General features: G+C 48.1%; 1 protein-coding gene across 3 annotated transcripts in view; it reads left to right on the forward strand.

Annotated features, from left to right (window-relative positions):
* Positions 1 to 21,716, forward strand: part of ASAP3 (ArfGAP with SH3 domain, ankyrin repeat and PH domain 3) — an 80,026-nt gene that overhangs the window by 18,173 nt on the left and 40,137 nt on the right. For all 3 annotated transcript variants that reach the window (XR_014010095.1, XM_081201925.1, XM_081201926.1), the window contains exons 2-6: positions 1,778 to 1,850; positions 5,022 to 5,167; positions 13,816 to 13,890; positions 17,693 to 17,742; positions 20,762 to 20,888. Coding sequence is in view for 2 of the 3 variants with exons in the window: in XM_081201925.1 (XP_081058051.1) it covers positions 1,778 to 1,850; positions 5,022 to 5,167; positions 13,816 to 13,890; positions 17,693 to 17,742; positions 20,762 to 20,888 (471 nt within the window). In the remaining variant the exon portion in view is untranslated. The remainder of the gene's footprint in view (positions 1 to 1,777; positions 1,851 to 5,021; positions 5,168 to 13,815; positions 13,891 to 17,692; positions 17,743 to 20,761; positions 20,889 to 21,716) is intronic.

Genomic DNA, 21,716 nt, shown 5'->3' on the forward strand with positions numbered 1-21,716 from the left:
GAAACATAGTAGTGTTTTGACTTTGACATCAGAGCCAACTGCTAGGGGCCGAGGTCCCTTCACACCCCCAATAAAATATTTGAGGAGGCTGGGTCCCTCCAAACTTGATGGGCGTTGCCATTCAGATGGTGAGTGCGTGATCTTGTGATCAGTTTCTCAGGATGGTGCTTACCTGCCCCTCCCCGCCTGTTTTGTTCAAGTTGGCACCCTTGCTTGCATAGTTTTGCTGCTGCCTTTGCTGTGATGCAGTGCAAGACTGTTAAATAAGTGGATGCTATACTTAATGGGTTGTTGCCTGGCTCTTTTATTAAGAGGCAAACCAAGAGGAAGCCAGATAACTTTCATTAGGTGGAATTGCTCAAAAAAGAAAAAAAAATCCTTCCAGTAGCACCTCAGAGACCAACTAATACCCAGATGGTTATCTGAAGAAGTGTGCATGCACACAAAAGCTCATACCAATAACAAACTTAGTTGGTCTCTGAGGTGCTACTGGAAGGAATTTTTTTCTTTTGTTTCGACTACAGCAGACCAACATGGCTACCTACCTGCTCAAAAAAGGAAAGGCTTCACAACCTCGTCCCAAAGCTACAATTTTCGTTGCCGAGGATGGGGTTTTAATACTCTGCCTAACTCACACGTGTTGGAGACTGGAGAGATAAATTGTATTTAGTATGTCCTCAGGGGCGCCGACTTATAAAAAACATTGGGGGAGCCTGCGAAAGCTCATGAATAATAAATAAGCTCATGAATATGCAGATAAAGTGGCGCCGCCTCCTCGTGAGCGAATAGGGGAGAGCGTGCTGCGCCTATTAATCAGCTCCGAAGGAAATTGGGTGGAGCTTTTGCTCGGGAGGCAGGGCAGGAGGCATGCAGCCCGACCCTGTGCATTTTGGGCTGGGGGAGGGGCGGCGGCGGCGCTCTGCTGGAGGGGCGCCCGAGATTATTGGGGGGGCAGAGCCCCCCCAAACGAATTTTTGAGGGGGCTCGGGCCCCCTCAGGCCCCATGGAGTCGGCGCCTATGTATGTCCTCTCCTAGCCATCAATAACCCATCCCACAGACGCATCAGAAGCTCCTGTATACCAAGTCAGACCATTGGCCCATTTAGCTTGTCTGCAGTGTACAGAGCACACTTGAGTGGTGCTCTCTATACTGGCTGGCAGTGTCTCTCTAGACTTTGAGACCCTACCTGGAGATGCCGGGATTGAACCTGGGACCTTTTGCAAGCAAAACCGTTGCTCTACTGCTGAGCTGAGCTCCTCAACAGACCACATTCCAGTCTCAAGACAGAATGCAAGAGAAGGCAGCAGACATTCAAATGAGGCCCTGCTAGGTGCTTAGGCAGGTTTCAGGTTGCGCCAGGGGCTGCCTGAATGTCTTGTGCTGAGGTCTTCCCCATCATTTGATACCTTTGATCCTTTCAAACTAGAAGCGCCTGTGATCTTCTGCATGCAAAACGTGTTCTCTGCCACAGAGCTATGCCCTTGTTGCAGCCAGGGAGGAACTGGCTGGAAGCCACACCTCCTTTTTGCGCTGTTCCGTCAATGCATTTTCTCTCTTTCAGTCTCTGCACAGCCCACCCACCCCCTCCCCAAGCTTGGGATCTCTCCACTCCAGATTCGGGTAGCCTGGCAGCTGCCTTGCACATCTGCCACAGTCCGGAGCTTCAAAGAGACTTTGTGTGGCCTGGCAATTCCCTCTTCCCGCCTCCCGGCTTGGCACTGCCCAGCAACTCTGACAAACCTTTGTGTCTTTTTCTCTCTCTCTTTTGCCTCGCAGAGCCTGGATGGAGACCAAGCCATTCTCCAGCGGATCAGGAAATATGTGAAAGCTATTCATGCTTCTGGGCTCAGTAAGTTAAAGCTCTCTGCGTGCTGGTGTGGCCGCCAAGGGGTGGGGAAGAGTGGGGGGACACCTTGGGGAGAACGGGTAGGTTCTGCCAGGTGTGTGCAAAGTGCAATCTGACTCCCCTGTACGGTGTGAGCAGTGTCATTTGAATAACCCAGAGTCGAGAGAGAAAAGAAACTTTACTGGGCAAACTGAACAAAAGCAGTGCATAACTTGAGGAGAAATAATCAGGGTTGTGGTTTTTTATGTCTTTTAGAACAGGCCTCCTTCAAAGCAGAAAGATATTCAACAGTGCATACTGAGGAAAGGCGCCCTCAGAACTCCCACAGCCAATCAGGGCACAAGGATCATGCCATTCTGATTGGGTGCCAGGCAAACTCTTCCACTACCAGCCCCCTCTTGATTGGCTGTCTTAACTGTCATTAGAATGAACCCTTAGGCTACTAACCGAATGATCCCTGCTGTTGTACTTCAAACAATTGGGGAACTTGGGAAGCTGCCCTACACAGTCAGACCATTGGTCCATCTTGCTCGGTATTGTTCATGCTAATAGACAGTGGCTTTCTACAGAGTTTTAATGCTGGACTATTTCCCAGACCCTGCTTCTCCAGCTTCTTGGTTTTCTGATTTAAGCTCTGCCACCAAGTTGTTGCAGCCCTTCTCTTCTTCTGGATTTTGGAGAAACCCCCTTTAACCTCTTTCTTAGCATTTCACCCTGGTCTAGTTCACAGTCCGTCACCCGCAAAATCTGGTGACCCTACAAGATGACTCTCTTTGGTGGAATATATGAATTGAGATCTGGATTTGACTTTTCCCAGCTGCTCCATCACCAGACTGACCTTTTGCTTTCCCCACAGAAGCTGTGCTGTTAGTAAACATTCTGTGACAGCCTCCTTCGCAGCTAAACATATTTGGCGATTTTATGAGGTTGCACTGGCAGCAGGAACGCAATTTGCCTTGGTGCATGGTTTAGCTGATGTCAGCCTTGTGCAATGCGCTTTCAAAATATATAAATTGCAACACAAGACTTCTGGATTAGGATCTCTTTGAATGCGAAGGCATAACAAAATCTGCACTGAGCATTCTTGCCCTAGAACAGCACATGTGAATGATTTAGAACCTGCGGCCCTCCAGATGTTGCTAGACTACAACTCCCATCCTCCCCAAGTTGGCTGGGGCTGATGGGAGTTGTTGTTCAACAACATCTGGAGGGCAGCAGGTTGGTGAAGGGGGCCCCCTAGCCCATGATGATGATGATGATATATATGCCACCCATTTGACTGGGTTGCCCCAGCCACTCTGAGAGGCTCTCAACAAAATGCTTAAAACACACCAAAATCTCAAACATCAAAAACCTCCCTAAACAGGGCTGCCTTCAGATGTCTTCTAAAGGTCAGATAGTTGTTTATTTCCTTGACATCTGATGGGAAGGCGTTCCACAGGGAGGGCGTTACTACTGAAAAGGCCCTCTGCCTGGTTCCCTGTAACTTCACTTCTTGCAGTGAGGCAACCGCCAGAAGACAGTTGGAGCTGGACCTCAGTGTCTGGGCTGAAGGATGGGGGTGGAGAAGCTCCTTCAGGAATACTGGCCCAAAGCTATTTAGGGCTTTAAAGATCAGTACCGACACTTTGAATTGTGCTCGGAAACGTACTGGGAGCCAATGTAGGTCTTTCAAGACCAGTGTTATATGGTCCTGGTGGCCACTTCCAGTCATTAGTCTAGCTGCCACATCCTGGATTAGTTGTAGTTTCCGAGTCACCTTCATAGGTAGCCCCCAGTCCCTGTATATGCCACACATGCACCTCAGATTCATTCAAGAGGCCTAAAGGATGGTGTTGGAGGCAGTTCAGGTTTCTCTCGCTGCTAATATTCTACGACCCAGGAGCTCACGGACCACAGTGTTGGGCCGTGCCCTTTACTGTTGTAAGCAGACTGGAAGTGCTCAGGGCTGTTGTTTGCCTGAGGCCTCATTCTAAATAAAGCTCGCTGGATAATCTTGGGCCGGTCACAGTCTCTCATCCTGATTTGTTGTGAAGGTAAAATGGGGAGGAGTATGCCACCTTGAGCTACTTCGAGGAAAGGGGTGATATACAGTGGAACCTCTACTTATGGACATAATCAGTTCTGGAGGTCCATCTGTAAGTTGATCCGGGTCGCTGGTAGAAGTGCCGTTGTGCGCAGGTGCATTTGGCGGCGGCGCACTTCTGCGTGTGCGCAAACAGCAGAAACCGCTTCTGCATGTGTGTGTGAATCACAGGAAACCCAGTATTTACTTGTGGGTTTGGCGCGGTTGCAACTTGGATCGGGCCCAAGTAGAGGCAGTTGTAGAGGTTCTGCTATAAATGCAGTGCAATGCAATGAAAGTAAGTAAGTAAGTAAGTAAGTAAGTAAATAATCTGCAGTGTGGGTGTTGGATGTTGCTGGAGATGCAGTCGAAGAGGCTCAAGTACGCACCACACAGCCCTCTCCTCACAGCTGCTGGTGCACACCCAGCACTACTGCCACAAAATTGCTTTGCACAATTCAGCACATGCCTACATAATGCCTGCCAGTTGGTGTTCCTGCTGGACTATTAATGGGTGCTGGTCATGATGGATATATATTACCTCCAGGATCAGAGGCAGCATGCCTCCAAGTATTTGTTGTTGGGGAACATGAGCTCTCTTGCCCTCACGCCCTGCTTGTTGGCTGCCCAGAGGTGTCCGCTTTGCCACGGTGAGAAACAAGACGATGAACTACGACAAATTCATACTATACATTTAAAACACACTGGCAGCACTTTAGATAGTCGTTGCTCCCCCCCCCCCCCGATAATTCTGGGAACTGTGGTTTCTTTAAGGGTGCTGAGACTTATTTTCCTAACTGAATTACATTTCCCAGAGTTGCCTAGCAAAAGAGATTGATGGTTAAACTACTCTGGGACTAGTAGCTCTGTGATGGCAGCTCTCGGCTCCCTTAACAAATGACAGCAGAAGCCACGACTGCTTAAAGCAGTATCATAGTGCTTGAAATGTATGGTGTGAATGTGGTTCAGTATAAAGCTCTTTTCTGATCCTGCAGGGCTGTCTTTATGTTCAAATTCCACACACTGCTTTGCTTCTTCCCTGACTTCTGTGGGTATCTGGATCTGGCAGAAGCCTTCCTTTCTACTGATTTTTGTGTTGTCTTCCTTAGCGCATGTGGAGAACGAGGAGCAGTACAGCGAAACTCTGGAGAACTTTGGCAACAACCACCTTTCTCAGAACAATCATGAGCTTTCCACGGGATTCTTGAATCTGGCTGTCTTCACTAGGGAAGTGACGGCACTTTTCAAAAACCTGGTAAGGGGCGGCATTAGGTCTGCATTTCTTTTCCGTCAAAGATCTCCACTACATTCTTCTTCTCAATCCAAATGTGTACACCACCTACTTAGAGAGAGGGGATATTCAACCAGACTCGGCACTTTTAATATGGGACCCGCTTCTTTAAAAGAAATGAATATGCCAATCTTCCTTAACCTCTACAACTCCCATAAGCCCCAGTCCAGTGGTTACTGTTGCTCACTAGGGCCACATTTGCAGCATACATTTAAAGCACCATGGTGGGAGAAAACCATGACTTTTTAAAGTGGTACCACATTGCTTTAAATGTACAGTTCGGATGTGGCTAGAGTCTTTTCTGCAGCCCCTTTAAAAAGATCTTTATTATTCTGACATTAATGTTGGAGGCTTACAGGCCTCTTTCTCATGCGCATCTGATGAGGTGGATTCAGACCTGCAAAAGCTTACGCCGTAATTAATGCAATTACGTTCTTCAAGACTTTAAGGGAATCTGTTTCAGCCGAAGCAACACAGATAACTCCCTCTCTGGAAGGTGATGCAATTGTGAAGGTGCCGGTCTTGTTTGGGGCAATAGGTTCCTATATTTCAACCACTGCATTTCCGTAAGGCGTGTTTTCCTTAATGCTGTGTTTCCAGCTATGTGCCCTCTGTTGATGCTGGGGCCCATTTTCACAAAGCGGGCTGCTGCTACGAGGTGGTCTGTTTGAGGGAAGGATTTTTATGAATATGGTGGGAACTTTTGAAAGAGCTAGGAGTGAGTGAATCTGTCAATTTCTGTTTCAGTTGTTTATTTTTACAATCTACGGTTCAGTTCTCAATTTCCACATCAGTTTGCATGTGTGTGTGTGTGTGTGTGTGTGTGTGTGTGTGTGTGTGTCCTCATGAAGATTCATCATCATCTTAGTGAGAATTCATTGTACAAAATACACATTTTTATACAGTGGTATCTCGGGTTACATACGGATCAGGTTACAGACTCCACTAACCCAGAAATAGTACCTTGGGTTAAGAACTTTGCTTCAGGATGAGAACAGAAATTGTGCTCTGGCGGAGCGGCGGCAGCTGGAGGCCCCATTAGCTAAAGTGGTACCTCAGGTTAAGAACAGTTTCAGGTTAAGAACGGACCTCCAGAACGAATTAAGTTCTTAACCAGAGGTACCACTTTATGCAGTTTTGCCCAACATACACAGTTTTGCAAAGCTATTTCCCCTAAGGAAAGCATTTTATTCCATTATTTTCACTAACTTAGGCATTTATATGTGTGTGCTTACCCTAGTATATGTACATATCACCGGGTTGGTGATACTCGAAGTACTACGACCTTTGGAGGGTGGCTGTGTTCTGGTGTGCAAATTGTTCGAAAAGTTTGCCTTCAAATGCAAACTCAACTCTTTTCTCACCTGTCCCTAAAAAGGACCATTAGTGTTTGTATTTGTACTGGTTGGGCAGAGGGAGAAGGAACGTGGGCTGCATCTGTGTGAGTTTGCTGCTTGTTGCCACTAATGGTGGTCTCTTCCTGGCCCCCCCCCAGCTTCCCCCTTTAACGTAAATCGGAAACCTCTGGGCAGTGGCTGTGTTGTTTATGGCTGGGGACTGAAGGCACTGAGCAGTGGGTTCTGTGTGCTAGAGCAGGCTCTGGCTGGGTATGTTTGGTTTAAACAGAAGCCCCATGTCTCATATTACAGCCCCCTTGCAAATGTGGAAGGAAAGAAAGAACAAATAAAGATGTGGAAGGAAAAATGTGGAAGGAAGGAAAGGGGGGGGGAACCTGTTTGATATGGCCCTAGCGGAAGAGCACATGAAAACAATGCTTGGGTATGTGCCACTTTAGACTAGGGTAGCTAATATGAGGCCCTCCAGATGTTGCTGGAAAGCAGCTCCCTGACCTTCCAGCTTCTAACCCTGATGGTTGTGGTCTGCTTCCATTGTTGGAGGCAGTAATGCTTTTGAATGCCCATTGCTGGAAACCACAGGAGGGGGAGAGTGCTGTTGAGCTGTTGTGCTCAAGTCCTGCTTGCAGGCTTCCCATAGGCAATTTGGTTGACCGCCTTGAGAGCAAGTGGCTTGATCCAGCAGTCTCTTAGGATATGTTGTTGTTTTTCACTATGCTGGCCAGAGTTGATGGGACTCCAGCAATGCTTAAAGGGCACCATGTTGTCTACCTAGGGGTGAACCTGTGTCCTGCTTTAGAGAGGACAGCCCTGTAGGTTTGAAGAACTGTCCAGTCCCAAGCTTGTGTCACAGGTAACTCTTTATTGTCAAAAGGACACTTAGAAGTTAGGAAAAGGCACGTCCATCAATCCTACACCTCTCAGCTACCCCTAGGTGTGTACCTGATGATGCAGTTGCCGCAACAGAGAGGCCCAGCCACCGACCTCAGCTTATGTATCTCCTCCACCCAAGCTGCGTGCAAGCAGGTGAAGACTCCACCTGCATGTGACCTTTTGCTCCTCCTGTTTCATTTGTCTTCTGGTCCTAGGAAACAGTGGAGCAGGAGAGGTGGGATCAGGAGGAGGAGGAGGAGGAGGAGGAGGAGGAGGTGTGGAAGCCCTTGAGTCTACACCAGCTTGACCAATCTCTCCTTCCTCCTGCTCTTGTTCTTCATTCTCCAATCCTGCACATCTGACTCTCATCTTCCAGCTGTTACAGGTTCCCCCAGTTCCCTTCTTCCAAGTCAGTCTCCAACCTCCGCTTCGCCCAGTGCCCACTCCTCAATAGCCAGCCAGCACTCCTCAGTATCCAGCCAGTCCCTGACATCTTGGTTTAAATATCAAGAGCTCTAAGAAAAGGAGAGTAGGAGGGGCCTTGAAGTCACTCTTCTGCAGTTAGATCCTGGACAGCAGACTTGAGCTGCTGTGCTGGACAGCACACAGGTCATATGCTCAAAGTCTTATGGTGTGATGGATTGTATTTCTATTTAGATTATAGTAGTTATTTCTAAATTGGCACACCTAGGCCTGTAGCTCAATGACAGAGCATCTCCTTTACATGTAGAAGGTCCCAGGTTCAATCCCCGGCCTCTCCAGCTCAGGACATCTGGCCTGGTGTCCTGTTATCACCATGGCCAACCAGATATCTATAGGAAACACGCAAGCAGGACCTGAGTGCAACAGAACCTCTCCACTCTTGCAGTTTCCTGCAGTGGTATTCAGAAGCGTTTCTGCCTGTGACCGTGGAGGTAGGACTGGGAATGTCCCCTGTCTGAAACCCTGAAGAGGTGCTACCATCCACTGTAGGCTTTGCATTGAGTCAGTGTTTCCTCAAACGTGGGTCCCCAGCTGTTGTTGGACTACAACTCCCACCATCCCTAGCTAGCAGGACCAGTGGTCAGGGATGATGGGAGTTGTAGCCCAAACAACAGCTGGGACCCAAGTTTGAGAAACACTGATAGAAGGACCCAACAGTCTGTCTAGGTATAAGGCAACTTCCTGTGTTCCCATCCATATTCATATTCAAATTTTGTTGTTGCATATGTGGCCATCCTATGACTACTCCCGCCTTAGGCAGATCCAGCATCCTGATGCAAAACGGTGACATCACAGGAGTGGCTGTTGCCTTCTGTAAAGTGCTTTGAACAGGACTGGTCCTACCATGAAGCAGAATTGAGGCAGCCAGAAATGCTGGTTGTCAGGGAGTGGCAGCAAGGTCCTGGAGGTTACAGAGCCTGCCCTGCACTCCCTAACCTAGCTGCCCACCCCTGGGGGCAGGGGAGGAGGATGCCTCACCAGGAATACTGTTCTTCAAGGTTCACCGAAACAAGCTGAGCACCCGATGGCCCGGGAAGGGCGGTAGTTCAGTGGTGGAGCATCTGTATTTGCATGCAGTATAAGGCCGATTCCTATGGTCTTCAGAGCTGCGCTGTGGTTTCTTCAGCTGTGCCTGTAGCACATCTGTACTTGATCACAATCTACAGCCGTGGTTCCATTTTGCTTTTTCTGAGTCAGCATGTCAGTGGGTGGCACTGACTTAGTTTCATGTGTAGGTTCTTCAGCACAGCCACATAAAACTCGCAGGGTGGATTTTCTTTATTTTCTTCGCTCCTCCTCTTCCCTCCCAAGAGAGGTTGGTCCGAGACTTAGAATCATAGAAACTTAGAGTTGGAAAGGGACCCCAAGGGTCATCTAGTCCAACCCCCTGCAAGGCAGGAACCTCAGCTAAAGCATCCTTCACAGATGGCCATCCAACCTCTGCTTAAAAATCTCCAAGGAAGGACTTCTTGTGGGAGTCTTTTCTACTGCTGAACAGCTCTTACTGTCAGAAATGTTTTCCGAATATTTAGTCGGAATCTCCTTTCTTGCAACTTGAAGCCATTGGTTCAAGTCCTATTCTCCAGAACAGGTGAAAACAAGCATGCTCCCTCCTCCATGTGACAGCCCTTAAGATATCTGAAGATGGCTATCAGATCTCCTCTCAGTCTCCTCTTTTCCAGGGGCAAAACATACCCAGCTCCTTCAAGCGCTTCTCATAAGGCTTAGTTTCCAGACCCTTGATCATCTTGGTTAACATCCTCTGCACACATTCCAGTTTATCAATATTCTGCTTAGATTGTGGTGCCCAGAATTGGACATAGTATTCCAAATGTGGTCTGGCTAAGGCTGAATAGAATGGTCTGGACACTATGCTTCTGTTGATGCAGCCTAGAATAGCATTAGCTTTTTTTGTTTTTGCTGCTGCATCACACTGTTGACTCATGTTAACCAAGACCCCTAGATCCTTTTCACATGTACTGTAGTAAGCCAGGTGTCTCACATCCTATATATGTATCTGGTTCTTCCTGCCTAAGTGCAGAACCTTGTGTTTGTCCCTATTGAAATTCATTTTGTTAGCTTGCACCCAGTTCTCCAATCTGTTAAAGTCATTTTGAATTCTGATTCTGTCTTCTGCGGCCTTCGCTACTCACCCAGTTTGGTGTCATCTGCAAGTTTGATGAGCATCCCCTCAATTCCTTCATCCAAGTCATAAAGACATTGAACAACAACAGGCCCTGGACAGAACCCTGGAGCACCTCACTTGTCACTTTTTCTGGGATGATGAGGAACCATTAATGAGTACTCTTTGGGTTCGGTCAGTCAACCAGCTACAAATCCACCTAACAGTTACCTTGTTCAACCCACATTTTACCAGCTTCCTTGCAAGAATATCATGGGGGACTTTGTCAAAAGCCTTACTGAAATCAAGATACAGTCATACCTCGTGTTGAAGTAGCTTCGGGATAAGTATTTTCGGGTTGCGCAGTGCAGCGACCTGGAAGTAACGGAACGCGTTACTTCTGGGTTTCACCACTCGCGCATGCACAGACGGTCAAAATGACGTCACGTGCATGCACAGACGCGGCGAATCGCGAGCCGCGCGGATGCGGGCTGCATTCGCTTCTGTATGTGAACAGGGCTCCAGAACGGATCCCGTTCGCATCCAGAGGTACCACTGTACATTATGTCCACAGCATTTCCCTGATCCACCAAGTTTGTAATTTCATCAAAAATGGAAATCAGATTGGTCTGACATGACTTATTTTGGAAAAACCCATGCTGGGGCTTAGTAATCATAGCATCCTTTTCTAAATACTCACAGACTGACTTCTTGGATGCTTGGGAGGTAGTCCTGTAGGCTGTCAGGTCCCCAACTGAACCAGGCTTGTTTCTTTTGCCTCTGGTCATGTTACGGTTTGGGCTATGTGGTTCTCTCACCTGACTCCCCCCCTTCCGCTTTCCAGCTGTGGGTTGTGGCTTTTGCAAGCCGGGGAGAAAGGGCTGACTTGCCTGTGGGTTTTGTAGCAGTGGAGGAGTAGATGTGGCTTGTGGGCAGACCAGACATTTTTGTGCCTTGCAGCCATCTGAGGCTGCCCTGGAGTCTCCTGCACAGGAAGAGGATTCTCTTGCCGTGAGACAAATTGGAGGAGGTTTAGCATCTTCAGTCTCTCTCCCCACCCCCCCACCCCACAGTCTCTCTCCCCCCCCCACTGTTTCCATATCTGCATGCCATCCCAAATCTGGCCTGCTTGAGGGGTGGGGGGAGACGAGCAGGAAACGATATTTATCTTAGTTGGAGTGAGGCTTGCATAGTCCAATAAATAAGAGTCCCTTTCTGGACCTGCCTCTGCAGATAGCAGGGGTTGAGAACCCCAGACACAAACCCCACCTGGCAGTGAGAAAAAAATCTGGGGGGTGGCACAGAAGGGGCAAAGCATATTTCTAGTTAAGCATGCTGTGTCCCACATGCTAAGATCTCTGAAAAGAACAAGTGTTAATGACAGGATTCCAGCAATGCAGGGGGAAAATGGGGGTGTAAGCTCTTTGGTTTTGGGGGGCCCTCACCCCCTGCCCCATCTTGTGCCACACATGTTCCCCAGCCACACCCCATCTGCCCAAGCTGTGTCCCTCACCAGCCCTGATTACACCCTGCTGGAGTGCATTTGCTTGCCTGGAATAACAGAACCATACAATTTTAGGCTTGGAAGGGTGACCCCAAAGGTCATTTAGTCCAACCCCCTGCAATGCAGGAATCTTTTGCTCCACATGGGGATGTGCCCTTGGACTCCGATAATGCCTTTTGCTTGCCTGGATGGAGGACAGAGAGGCGTGAATGTACCAGCCTAGTGTACAAAAGTAAATTTTTTAGATATCATGTGGCCTCTAGGTGTTAAGTTGTGGGTGAACATATCAGACGACACAGCGATTCTTCAAACAGCTCTTGTTTATTCACAGGCCAGAACTGAACTGAAGGGTTCAGCCAGCCTGCTTATATAGAGCTCCACTACAATGCAACTGTAACCACTTTCTGTAGCTATCCAATCACTGAACATCACTTTTAATCCCTTATTTGCATATGTGGACCTGAGTAAAATCTATCTACAGTATCCCCCTGCTGGCCCAGGCTGAGAACTTCAGTACATAACACTGGGAGACTGCCCAGAAGGTCATGTGACCCACAGGCTGTAAAATGTTCCCACCTCTGGCACATTTGCTGCATGCTTTGGAGGGAAGAGTGGGACTGTGCACCTTCTCTGATGTCACTGTGCCCTGCAGGCTCCAACTCCAGTTAGCTGTGAGGGCTAAAAGGGATGCCTAGATATGCATGTCGGACCACACTCTGTGACAGAGATGGGGAGCCGTGGCCTTCTGGATATTGTTGGACTCCCATCATGCTTTGCCAGTGGCCGTGCTGGCTGGGGCTGATGGGGATTGGATTCCCAATGACACCTGGAGGGCTGCAGGTTCTCCAGCCCTGCTGTACACCAGTTGGAACTTCAGCGTCAGTGTGGCATACCAGTTGGAGTGTTGGACTAGGACCTGGGAGGCCAGGGTTTGAATCCCTGCTCAGCCATGAGGCTCTCTGGGTGACCTTGGGCCAGTTACTATCCCTCAACCTAGCCTCCCTCACAGGGTTGTTGTGGGGAGAAGAGTTATGATGGACTACATGGAATTGGCTGAAATGACTGGCAGAATCCAAGACCAGGGAGAAGAGTCGGTGGAAGAAGATTGGAAGAAATTTAAAGACTATTTACAGAAATATTGCAAAATTAATGAATGTTAGAATGATGTTGGATTGAAGTTAAGTGGTTTCTAGCTGTAATGGTATAAAAGAATATGGGAAAAAATTGATTTTTAACAGGTAAAAATTTAATGCTATAATATATTAAGATTAAAGATCAGGATAAAATAAGGAGGGAAAGGAATTGCTGAACTAATAAATTGAACTGGAATAAAAAAAAAGGGAGGTATGAGGAGGTCCGGGAAACAAGCAAATGAAAGATAAGTGACAAAAAGATGGAATTGTTTTTAACTCTTTTTTATTTTGTATTTTTTCTTTTTTCTTTTTTATTATGTAATATTGTGAAAACTTCAATAAATATTTATTAAAAAAAAAAGAGAAGAGTTATGTATACCACCTTGAGGAAAAAGTGGTATATATGTGTAACAAATCAATAAAAGGCGCATACGGTCCACATCAGATGATAAGCCTGCATGTGTGCAGCTCTGCATATATGGCATTCACTGAGAGAATGTGTCAGGCGTGGGGAGTTATTTAGCTCTCCCAGCAATGTTTGGTGTTGGCGTGAAGAGGCCTCCTGCACATACTGATGTATGCTTGTAGAACTTCTGCACGTGAAGGGAGTGGCATGGAGCCATTTGACACACATGCACCTTGAAGTGCACAGGGCCCCTGCGCATGACTGCCAGCTGTGGGTCAGTAAGGCCAGTGTGCAGAGATGGGGCTATAAACAGCATGACACCCACCCACCCCTCACCCATTCCTTTTAAGACATGAAGGACTTCGTGAACTTAAATCGGGAACGTTCATTCACTGAGCACAGCTTCAGAATCCAACACAGGAGTCTGGGTTTTTCTTCCAAATACAGTTCTCTGAATTCCTTGGGGGAAGCTGGGAGGCATTCTAACCAGAACTGATCTAAAAACACATATATAGCAATAAAATGAAATGAAATGAAATGAAATGCCGTGTGTGTTTAAAAATAATGACATGAGCTTCATTAAACTTTTGCTTCAGCTTCTGACTGAGATTTGGTTCCTCCGTCTGTGTTAGAAGCTGAAATAAAAACGCATCGCAAATGAATGCCAACCTGGGTAAAAAGGCCTGCCTAGCTGAACACTAATGGCTGCCTATGTTTTTATTTGTGGCTCTTCCAGGTGCAGAATCTGAACAATATCGTCTCCTTTCCTCTGGACAGCTTGCTGAAAGGGCAACTTAAAGATAGCCGGCTGGTAGGTGTCCTTTAAAAAGTGTGTATGCATGGTTTGTGTTCAAGGGTGTAGTTGGGGAAGATGTGTCCAAACAGAGGTGCCTGGGCCCATGGTTTGATGTCCCAACACATCGCTTGTTCTGTTGTGCCAGTGTCTTGACAAATGCACCGAAGAATGGAAATCTCACATAAAAAGCACCTGCAAAATGTGTGCAGTTTAAATGTGGACTTTTCTTGCATTCTTAAGAAAAAGGAAATGCTCAAAACAGACCTATGATGTAGTGCCTGTGTAATTAAACGAATTGGGATGCAATTTACTGATTTATTATACTGCATTTATACCCCTCTTATTTACAAATGATCCTAGGGTGGCTAACATTCTGTGATTAAAAAAGAAAAATACAAAAATGAAATAGACTTATTTAAAACATTTTAAAAACTGTTTAGAAAGATCTAAAACCAAGAAACCACAAACATCTAAAACAAATTTAGGAGCAGATGTAACCAAAGTTTTCAGCAGGTGTCTAAAACTGTGCAGTGATCATCTTTGCCCAATATTAGCAGGCAGGGAGTTCCAAAGTATAGGTTGTTGCCATGCTAAAGGAACGGCTCCTTTCAAACACAGAATGAACATGGCACGACACTTGCAGAAGTGCAAGATTGCAAGAAGTGCAATCTGCAGAAGATTCTGCAGACTGGAGGAATTGAGTCAGCATGTATGGGGTAAGGCGATCCCTTAAGTAATCTGGTCCCAAGCCGTTAAGTGCTTTGTACCAATAGTAACACCTTGAACTCAGCCCAATAGCAAATTGGCAGCCAGTGCAGATTTTTGAGCACAGGTGTGCAATATGCTGACTCTCGCTCGTGCCAGCAATCATGCTGCAGCATTTTGTACAAGGGAAGCCCCACTTGGGGTGCACTGCAGTAGCCCTGCCTTGAACTGGACCGCTTAGCCCATCCCTGCTAGCGAGTAGATATTATGTTATGCAAAAAACCCAGGCATGCTGCTTTTTTATTTTAAATTTTTTTAGGAGAAGACTGTATCAGAAAATGTTTCTATGATGTAATGAAAGAGTGGTAATAAATTTAGCATATTCAGCTAAACCTCATAATAGTATATCATTAGGGTACAGTGGAATTGCACACATATGCATATTTTATTGGGAGCATTCACCAAATGAGCTGGACGGGACTTTCTTCTGCATAACTGTGCAGAGGAGCCGGCTGCTGGTGTCCACAGTAGCTGTGGAGAGCCTAGATCTCCTGAATTCATATTTAAATTCCATTTACATTGCTCCATACCTATACAATATATTTCTCAGGATATTAGCACAATATTCTGGATCAGTGTCAGGAAAGTGTCACTTTCTCGCTTTCTGTCTCTCGATAGGGATGGGCGGGAGGAGAGGAGGAGGAAGTGAAATGTCCCAATGATACCCACAGCACTCATTCAAAATTGTGGACATCAGTAATTGCAAGGAAGTGAGCAGGCAGGCAGAGGAGGGATGGATCAACCTCCCTCTCTTCCTTTCCTCAACCCCATTCTGGGATTTTACCAACCTTTGGGCATAGACCCATGAGCACCAGATTCTTGCTGCTTTTCGCTTTCTTTTGATGAAAGCTCATTTTAGCAGTTTGCTGATTGCACCCTTGCAAGGCACCCTTGCCCAGGTCACAGAACCATGGTTCTCTGTGGCTTGGGCCATGGGACACAGGAAGCTGCCTTGTTGTTTAGTCATTTAGTTGTGTCTGACTCTTCGTGACCCCATGGACCAGAGCACGCCAGGCACTCCTGTCTTCCACTGCCTCCCGCAGTTTGGTCAAACTCATGCTGGTAGCTTTGAGAACACTGTCCGACCATCTCATCCTCTGTCGTCCCCTTCTCCTTGTGTCCTCCATCTTTCCCAACATCAGGGTCTTTTCCAGGGAGTCTTCTCTTCTCATGAGGTGGCCAAAGTATTGGAGCCTCAGCTTCAGGATCTGTCCTTCCAGTGAGCTCTCAGGGCTGATTTCCTTCAGAATGGATAGGTTTGATCTTGCAGTCCATGGGACTCTCAAGAGTCTCCTCCAGCACCATAATTCAAAAGCATCAATTCTTCGACGATCAGCCTTCTTTATGGTCCAGCTTTCACTTCCATACATCACTACTGGGAAAACCATAGCTTTTACTATACGGACCTTTGTTGGCAAGGTGATGTCTCTACTTTTTAAGATGCTGTCTAGGTTTGTCATTGCTTTTATAAATAAATTTTATTTTTATTTTATTATTATTATTATTATTATTATTATTATTATTATTATTATTATTATTATTTTATTTTATTTTATTTTATTTTATTTTATTTTATTTTATTTTATTTTATTTTCTACCAAGAAGCAGGCATCTTTTAATTTCGTGGCTGCTGTCACCATCTGCGATGATCATGGAGCCCAAGAAAGTAAAATCTCTCACTGCCTCCATTTCTTCCCCTTCTATTTGCCAGGAGTGTGTGACGTGAAAGACCTGGGTGCAAATCTCCACTCAGCCATAAAGCTCACCGGGTGGCCAGTCACTGCCTCTAAGTCTACCCTACCTCGCAGGGTTGCTGTGGAGATTATATGAGGGGAAGAACCATGTATGCCACCTTGAGCTCCCTTTCCCTTTGCATCACACCCTGGGATCCAGTTCATCAGCCTTTTCCTTTGACACCTGGGCTCAGAGCAGAGTGATGTCATCAAGTCCTGGTCTGTGGTGCAACCCTGAAGGCGTGGGGTGTTTGTCGAAATAGCAAGCTAGAGGCTGCAACTGCAGATACACCATAAATCTCCTTGACTCCTGCCTTTTCCCTTCTCCTGCACAGGGAACCCTTGAGCTTCCCCCTCTTGTCCTTCCCTATTGAGGTAGGCTAGCTACTCCACACCTTTCACACCATACATTTGAAGCGCTTTGAAGCCACTTTATAAATGGTCACGGCTTGCCCCCAAAGAATTATGGGAGCTGTAGTTTCTCAAGGGTGCAGGGAGTTGTTAGGAAAAACCCCTTTCCTCCTCCTAGAGTTGCAATTCCCAGAGTGGTTTAACAACCAATCCCTCTTCACAGGGAACTCTGGGAACTGGAGTACCTTCTGGATTGGTTGTGAGTAAGAAAGCAGGAAGTTGGGTGCTGACTGAAGGTGGACTGAACTTGGGGGGCAGTTCTCCACTTGCCCTAGTGGTCCAGCCTCAAACTTGCTTTTATTTTCCTCTTTTGCATGACTGGTGCTGTGTTGGTAAGGATCTCCACTTGAAAAAATTGAGCTTGACTATGTATGTATGTATGAACAAACACCCAGACTGTTTTCTGCACAGTTGCCAAGTAAGAAACCAGCTTGGTTCCGAGCAATGAATGCAAAAGACGTTGGCGTTAGGGAATGATGCTTAGGTGCTTGAGGCACTAAAAAAATAAACAAACCCAGACTTTTGTTTTACTAGGCTCTTACAAGAATCCCTTAGCACTCTCCCCACATCCACTCCCCATAGCAGAATTCTGGCTCCAGGCCTGCTGAACAGATGCCCTTTCTGTCCCATGGCCAAATTGCCCTACAGTCCAGAAATCAATTGAAGTGCAGAGAAGCGAAGACTCGGATTTTTCAGACTCTGGCCTGGGGAATGCTTCTGTTGAGACGGCTTAACAGCTAACAACTTCTCCTTGCTGTAATCAATATGTTCTGCTTTCCTGGCATTGGCAGGAGGAAAGGTTTTGGTGGCTCGGTAGGGGGTGGCTGCCCCCTCTTCCCATCTCTCTCTCCCCCCCCACTCCGCCTTGGGGAGTCCCCTGCTAACTTTGCCCCCCTCTTGCTTGGCAGGATTCCAAGAAGCAGATTGAAAAGGCCTGGAAGGATTATGAGACCAAAGTGTAAGTAACCCCTGCTGCCTCTGGCTCATTTCCCCAGCTCCTCTCAAACAAAGGTGTTTTGTTGTGGGTTCAGCGGCATGGGAGGTGGCAGAGCTAGCGTCAGCCAATGAGACGGCTATTTATTTATTTGTGCTGCTGTGCTGTCCAGTACCATTCTGGTGGCTGTGCTAGAACTTGTAGCTTGCCAGCGGAAGGTCCCCAGATTCAATGCGTGGTGTTCTCCAGGAGGGACTGGAAAACGCTGTTTTCTGATATCTTGAATAGCTGCTCTTTGTCAGCATAGATCAGAGGTGGACCTGTGGACCCATCACATGCTATTGAACCATAACACCTGTCCCCATTAACCATTGTCCTTGCTGGCTAGGGCTGGTGAGACTGTATGGGCACACCAGGTTGGGCAAGACAGTTCTAGGTCCTCTGAAGCCTCCAGATCTGACTTGGAGAGGAGGATGAGATCTACAAGGGGCTGATGGGAGTTGTAGTCTAGCAACATCTGGAAAGCTGGTTTCTCCATCCTTGCATGGGTAATACTGAGCTAAATGGACCAGTAGTTTGACTCTTTATGTTTCCTAGCTCTGATCTCCATTATATTTCTGCGGGATCTCCCCCCACCCAAATAAAATAAACAGAAAAGTGTTTAGTTGTTGCATTGGTCCCAGAGGTAACTAAATGGACCACAGCAGTTGCATACCATGGGTGAATTTTAAAAAACACTCCTACTTAACACATGACAGATTTTTCTGCCATGTAGCTGCTTGCTTGCAGCCTGTATGAATACAACTGCAGTAGGATCACCACTTACGCACCACCAAGGTAAAAGGGATAGAAGACACATGCCTGTGTAGAATTGCATGCTCTAATTTGTATGTATGGGCGCCAATTTAGAAATACAGTGGTGCCTCGCAAGACGAAATTAATTCGTTCCGCAAGTTTTTTCTTCTTGCGAGTTTTTCGTCTTGCGAAGCACGGTTTCCCATAGGAATGCATTGAAAATCAATTAATGCGTTCCTAGGGAAACCGCTTGCCAGGCTGGCGGTGCGGAGAAGGGCTTTTCTCCGCACCGCAAGCCTTCAGGACAGGTACGGGAACAGAGGGGAAGGCGCGCAGCGCTTTCCCTCTGTTCCCGGGGCTTGCGTGGGAGGAGGGTTTTTCCTCCCCACCGCCAACATTCAGAACAGCATTCTGAATGTTGGCGGTGGGAAGGAAAACCCTCCTCCCACCCCAAGTCTTCAGGAAAGCCATCCGAAGCTGGGCGGCGGGAGAAGGTGTCCCCGCCCCCCCACCCGGCATCGGAGCTTCGTTCCGATGCCGGGCAGCGGGAGGAGGTGTTCCCCCCCCCGCCCGGCATCGGAGCTTCGTTCAGATGCCGGGCGGCGGGAGGAGGCGTTCCCCCCCCGCCCAGCATCGGAGCTTCGTTGCGATGCCGGGCGGCGGGAGGAGGCGTCCCCCCCCCGCCCGGCATCGCAACGAAGCTCCGATGCCGGGCGGCGGGAGGAGGCGTTCCCCCCCCCCGCCCGGCATCGGAGCTTCGTTCCGATGCCGGGCGGCGGGAGGAGGCGTTTCCCCCCCCCGCCCGGCATCGGAGCTTCGTTGCGATGCCGGGCGGCGGGAGGAGGCGTTCCCCCCCCCCGCCCGGCATCGGAGCTTCGTTGCGATGCCGGGCGGCGGGAGGAGGCGTTCCCCCCCCCGCCCGGCATCGGAGCTTCGTTGCGATGCTGGGCGGTGGGAGGAGGCGTCCCCCCCCGCCCGGCATCGGAGCTTCATTCCGATGCTGGGCGGCGGGAGGAGGTCGCGCTTCCCCGCTGTCCCGGAGATTTCCCTATGGGCTGTCGTCTTGCGAAGCAAGCCCATAGGGAAATTCGTTTTGCGAAGCGCCTCCAAACGGAAAACCCTTTCGTCTAGCGGGTTTTCCGTCTTGCGAGGCGTTCGTCTTGCGGGGTACCACTGTAATTACTATTAGGTAATTAGACATATGGGACGCAGGTGGCGCTGTGGGATAAACCACAGAGCCTAGCACTTGCCAATCAGAAGGTTGGTGGTTCAGATCCCTGCGACAGGGTGAACTCCCATTGCTCGGTCCCTGCTCCTGCCAACCTAGCAGTTCGAAAGCACATCAAAGTGCAAGTAGATAAATTCCCGCTCAAGCAGGAAGGTAAACAGCATTTCCGTGAGCTGCTCTGGTTCGCCTGAAGCGGCTTAGTCATGCTGGCCACATGACCCGGAAGCTGTACGCCGGCTCCCTCGGCCAGTAAAGCGTGATGAGCACCGCAACCCCAGAGTCGGTCATGACTGGACCTAATGTTCAGGGGTCCCTTTACCTTTACCTTTAATTAGACATATAATATATAGTGCATCTTGCCATAACAGGAAAGGCTGTGAGTTGTGTTAGAACATAAGAAGAGGCCTGCTGGATCAGGTCAAAGACCCATCTAGTTCAGCATCTTGCTATCACAGTGGCCAAACTGGATGCGCCAATGGGAAGCCCACAAGCAGGGCATTGGGGTGCAACAGTGCTCTCCCCAGTTGTATTCTCCCCAGCATCTGACATTCGGAGGCATACTGGCTCCTAGTACAGGTAGAACATAGCTATGGAGCCTAGGAGCCTTATCTTCCATGAATTTGTCTGAAACTCTTTTAAATGCACCTAGGCTGGTGGCTGTCACAGGCTCATACACAGTCGCCATCTCTAAACCATGGGTGTGGTTGGGGATGGGGCAGTGGCGTAGCGTGGGGGGGTGCAGGGGGGGCCGGCCGCACCGGGCGCAACATCTGGGGGTTAGGGTTAGGGGGTGCAAATCCACGGGTTAGGGGGCGCAAATCCACGGGTTAGGGGGCGCAAATTACTTGCCTTGCCCCGGGTGCTGACAACCCACGCTACGCCACTGGGATGGGGAACCTGTGTCCCTCCAGATGTTGTTGGACTCCAACTCCCATCAGCACCCCAGTCAGCACAGCCAGTGATCAAGGCTGACGGGAGTTGTAGCTGTTGCATTATCTTTGGCATTCCTCGTTCCCCTAGAGCAAAGATGGAAAAGGAGAAGGAGCGAACCAAGGTATCTGGAGTCATTCAGGCCGAACCATCGGCTGCAGAAATCGCCGAAGACCTGCAGAAGGAGCGCCGCGCTTTCCAGCTTCAGATGTGTGAGGTAGGAACTCCCTGAAAATGATGGTGTTTGTTCCTCCTAGGACTGGCTGCTTGACCCTGACAGCAAAGCCTTGGCTTGGCCCTGTGTGGGCATAGGCACTTGGGGTTAACTGGCGCTCAGAAGCTACTTAGGCCCTTTGGCTGAAACCTAAAAACTCTGGGAGACTTATTTGATACTTTCTGGCTGTTCTTTTGACCCAGGAGTAGAAAACTTTTTCTTTTCTTTTCAGAGGACACCTTCTCTTGGGGATAATCTGTTGGGGGCTGGATGCTATTGGTGTATTGCTATTATTATATTGCTATTTGTTGCACTTACTAATCACTTTCTAAAATGAAAAAAAAAAACCTCAACGCCACAACAAAAAAGTAGCACATAGATTAAAACCAATGTAAAACTGAAACAAAGTAAAAGCTAAAAACACATTCATATTTATAGAAAAGGCACTGGACGAGGCCACAGATATCAAAACCCCTGCAAATTAAAGGCCAAACGCCTGGCAGGGGAGAACACAAAGCTTTTGCCTGGCTCCTAAAAATAGATAGTGATGGCACCAGGTATGCCTTCCAGGGGGAGAGTGTGCCATAAGCAGGGAGCCACCACTGAGAAGGCCTGTTCTTGTGTTGGTTCACATGGGGAGAGGTAGTCCTTGATGTTCAGTTTCTGTTTCAGTTTCAGTTAATTGGTTCTCGTGAGAAACTTGCAGATTCTAGCTTCACCAATTAACTCCAGCTGGTGTCAATTTACTCTTGGCAGAAAGCCCAGGTCTGCTTGACCTAGAAACTACTCACTCTGATTGGTTAACGAGCAGCACTCAACTCTGTTATCTAG

The sequence above is a fragment of the Podarcis bocagei genome (genome assembly GCF_964188305.1).
Source record: "Podarcis bocagei genome assembly, chromosome: 7".
NCBI classification, from domain to species: domain Eukaryota; kingdom Metazoa; phylum Chordata; class Lepidosauria; order Squamata; family Lacertidae; genus Podarcis; species Podarcis bocagei.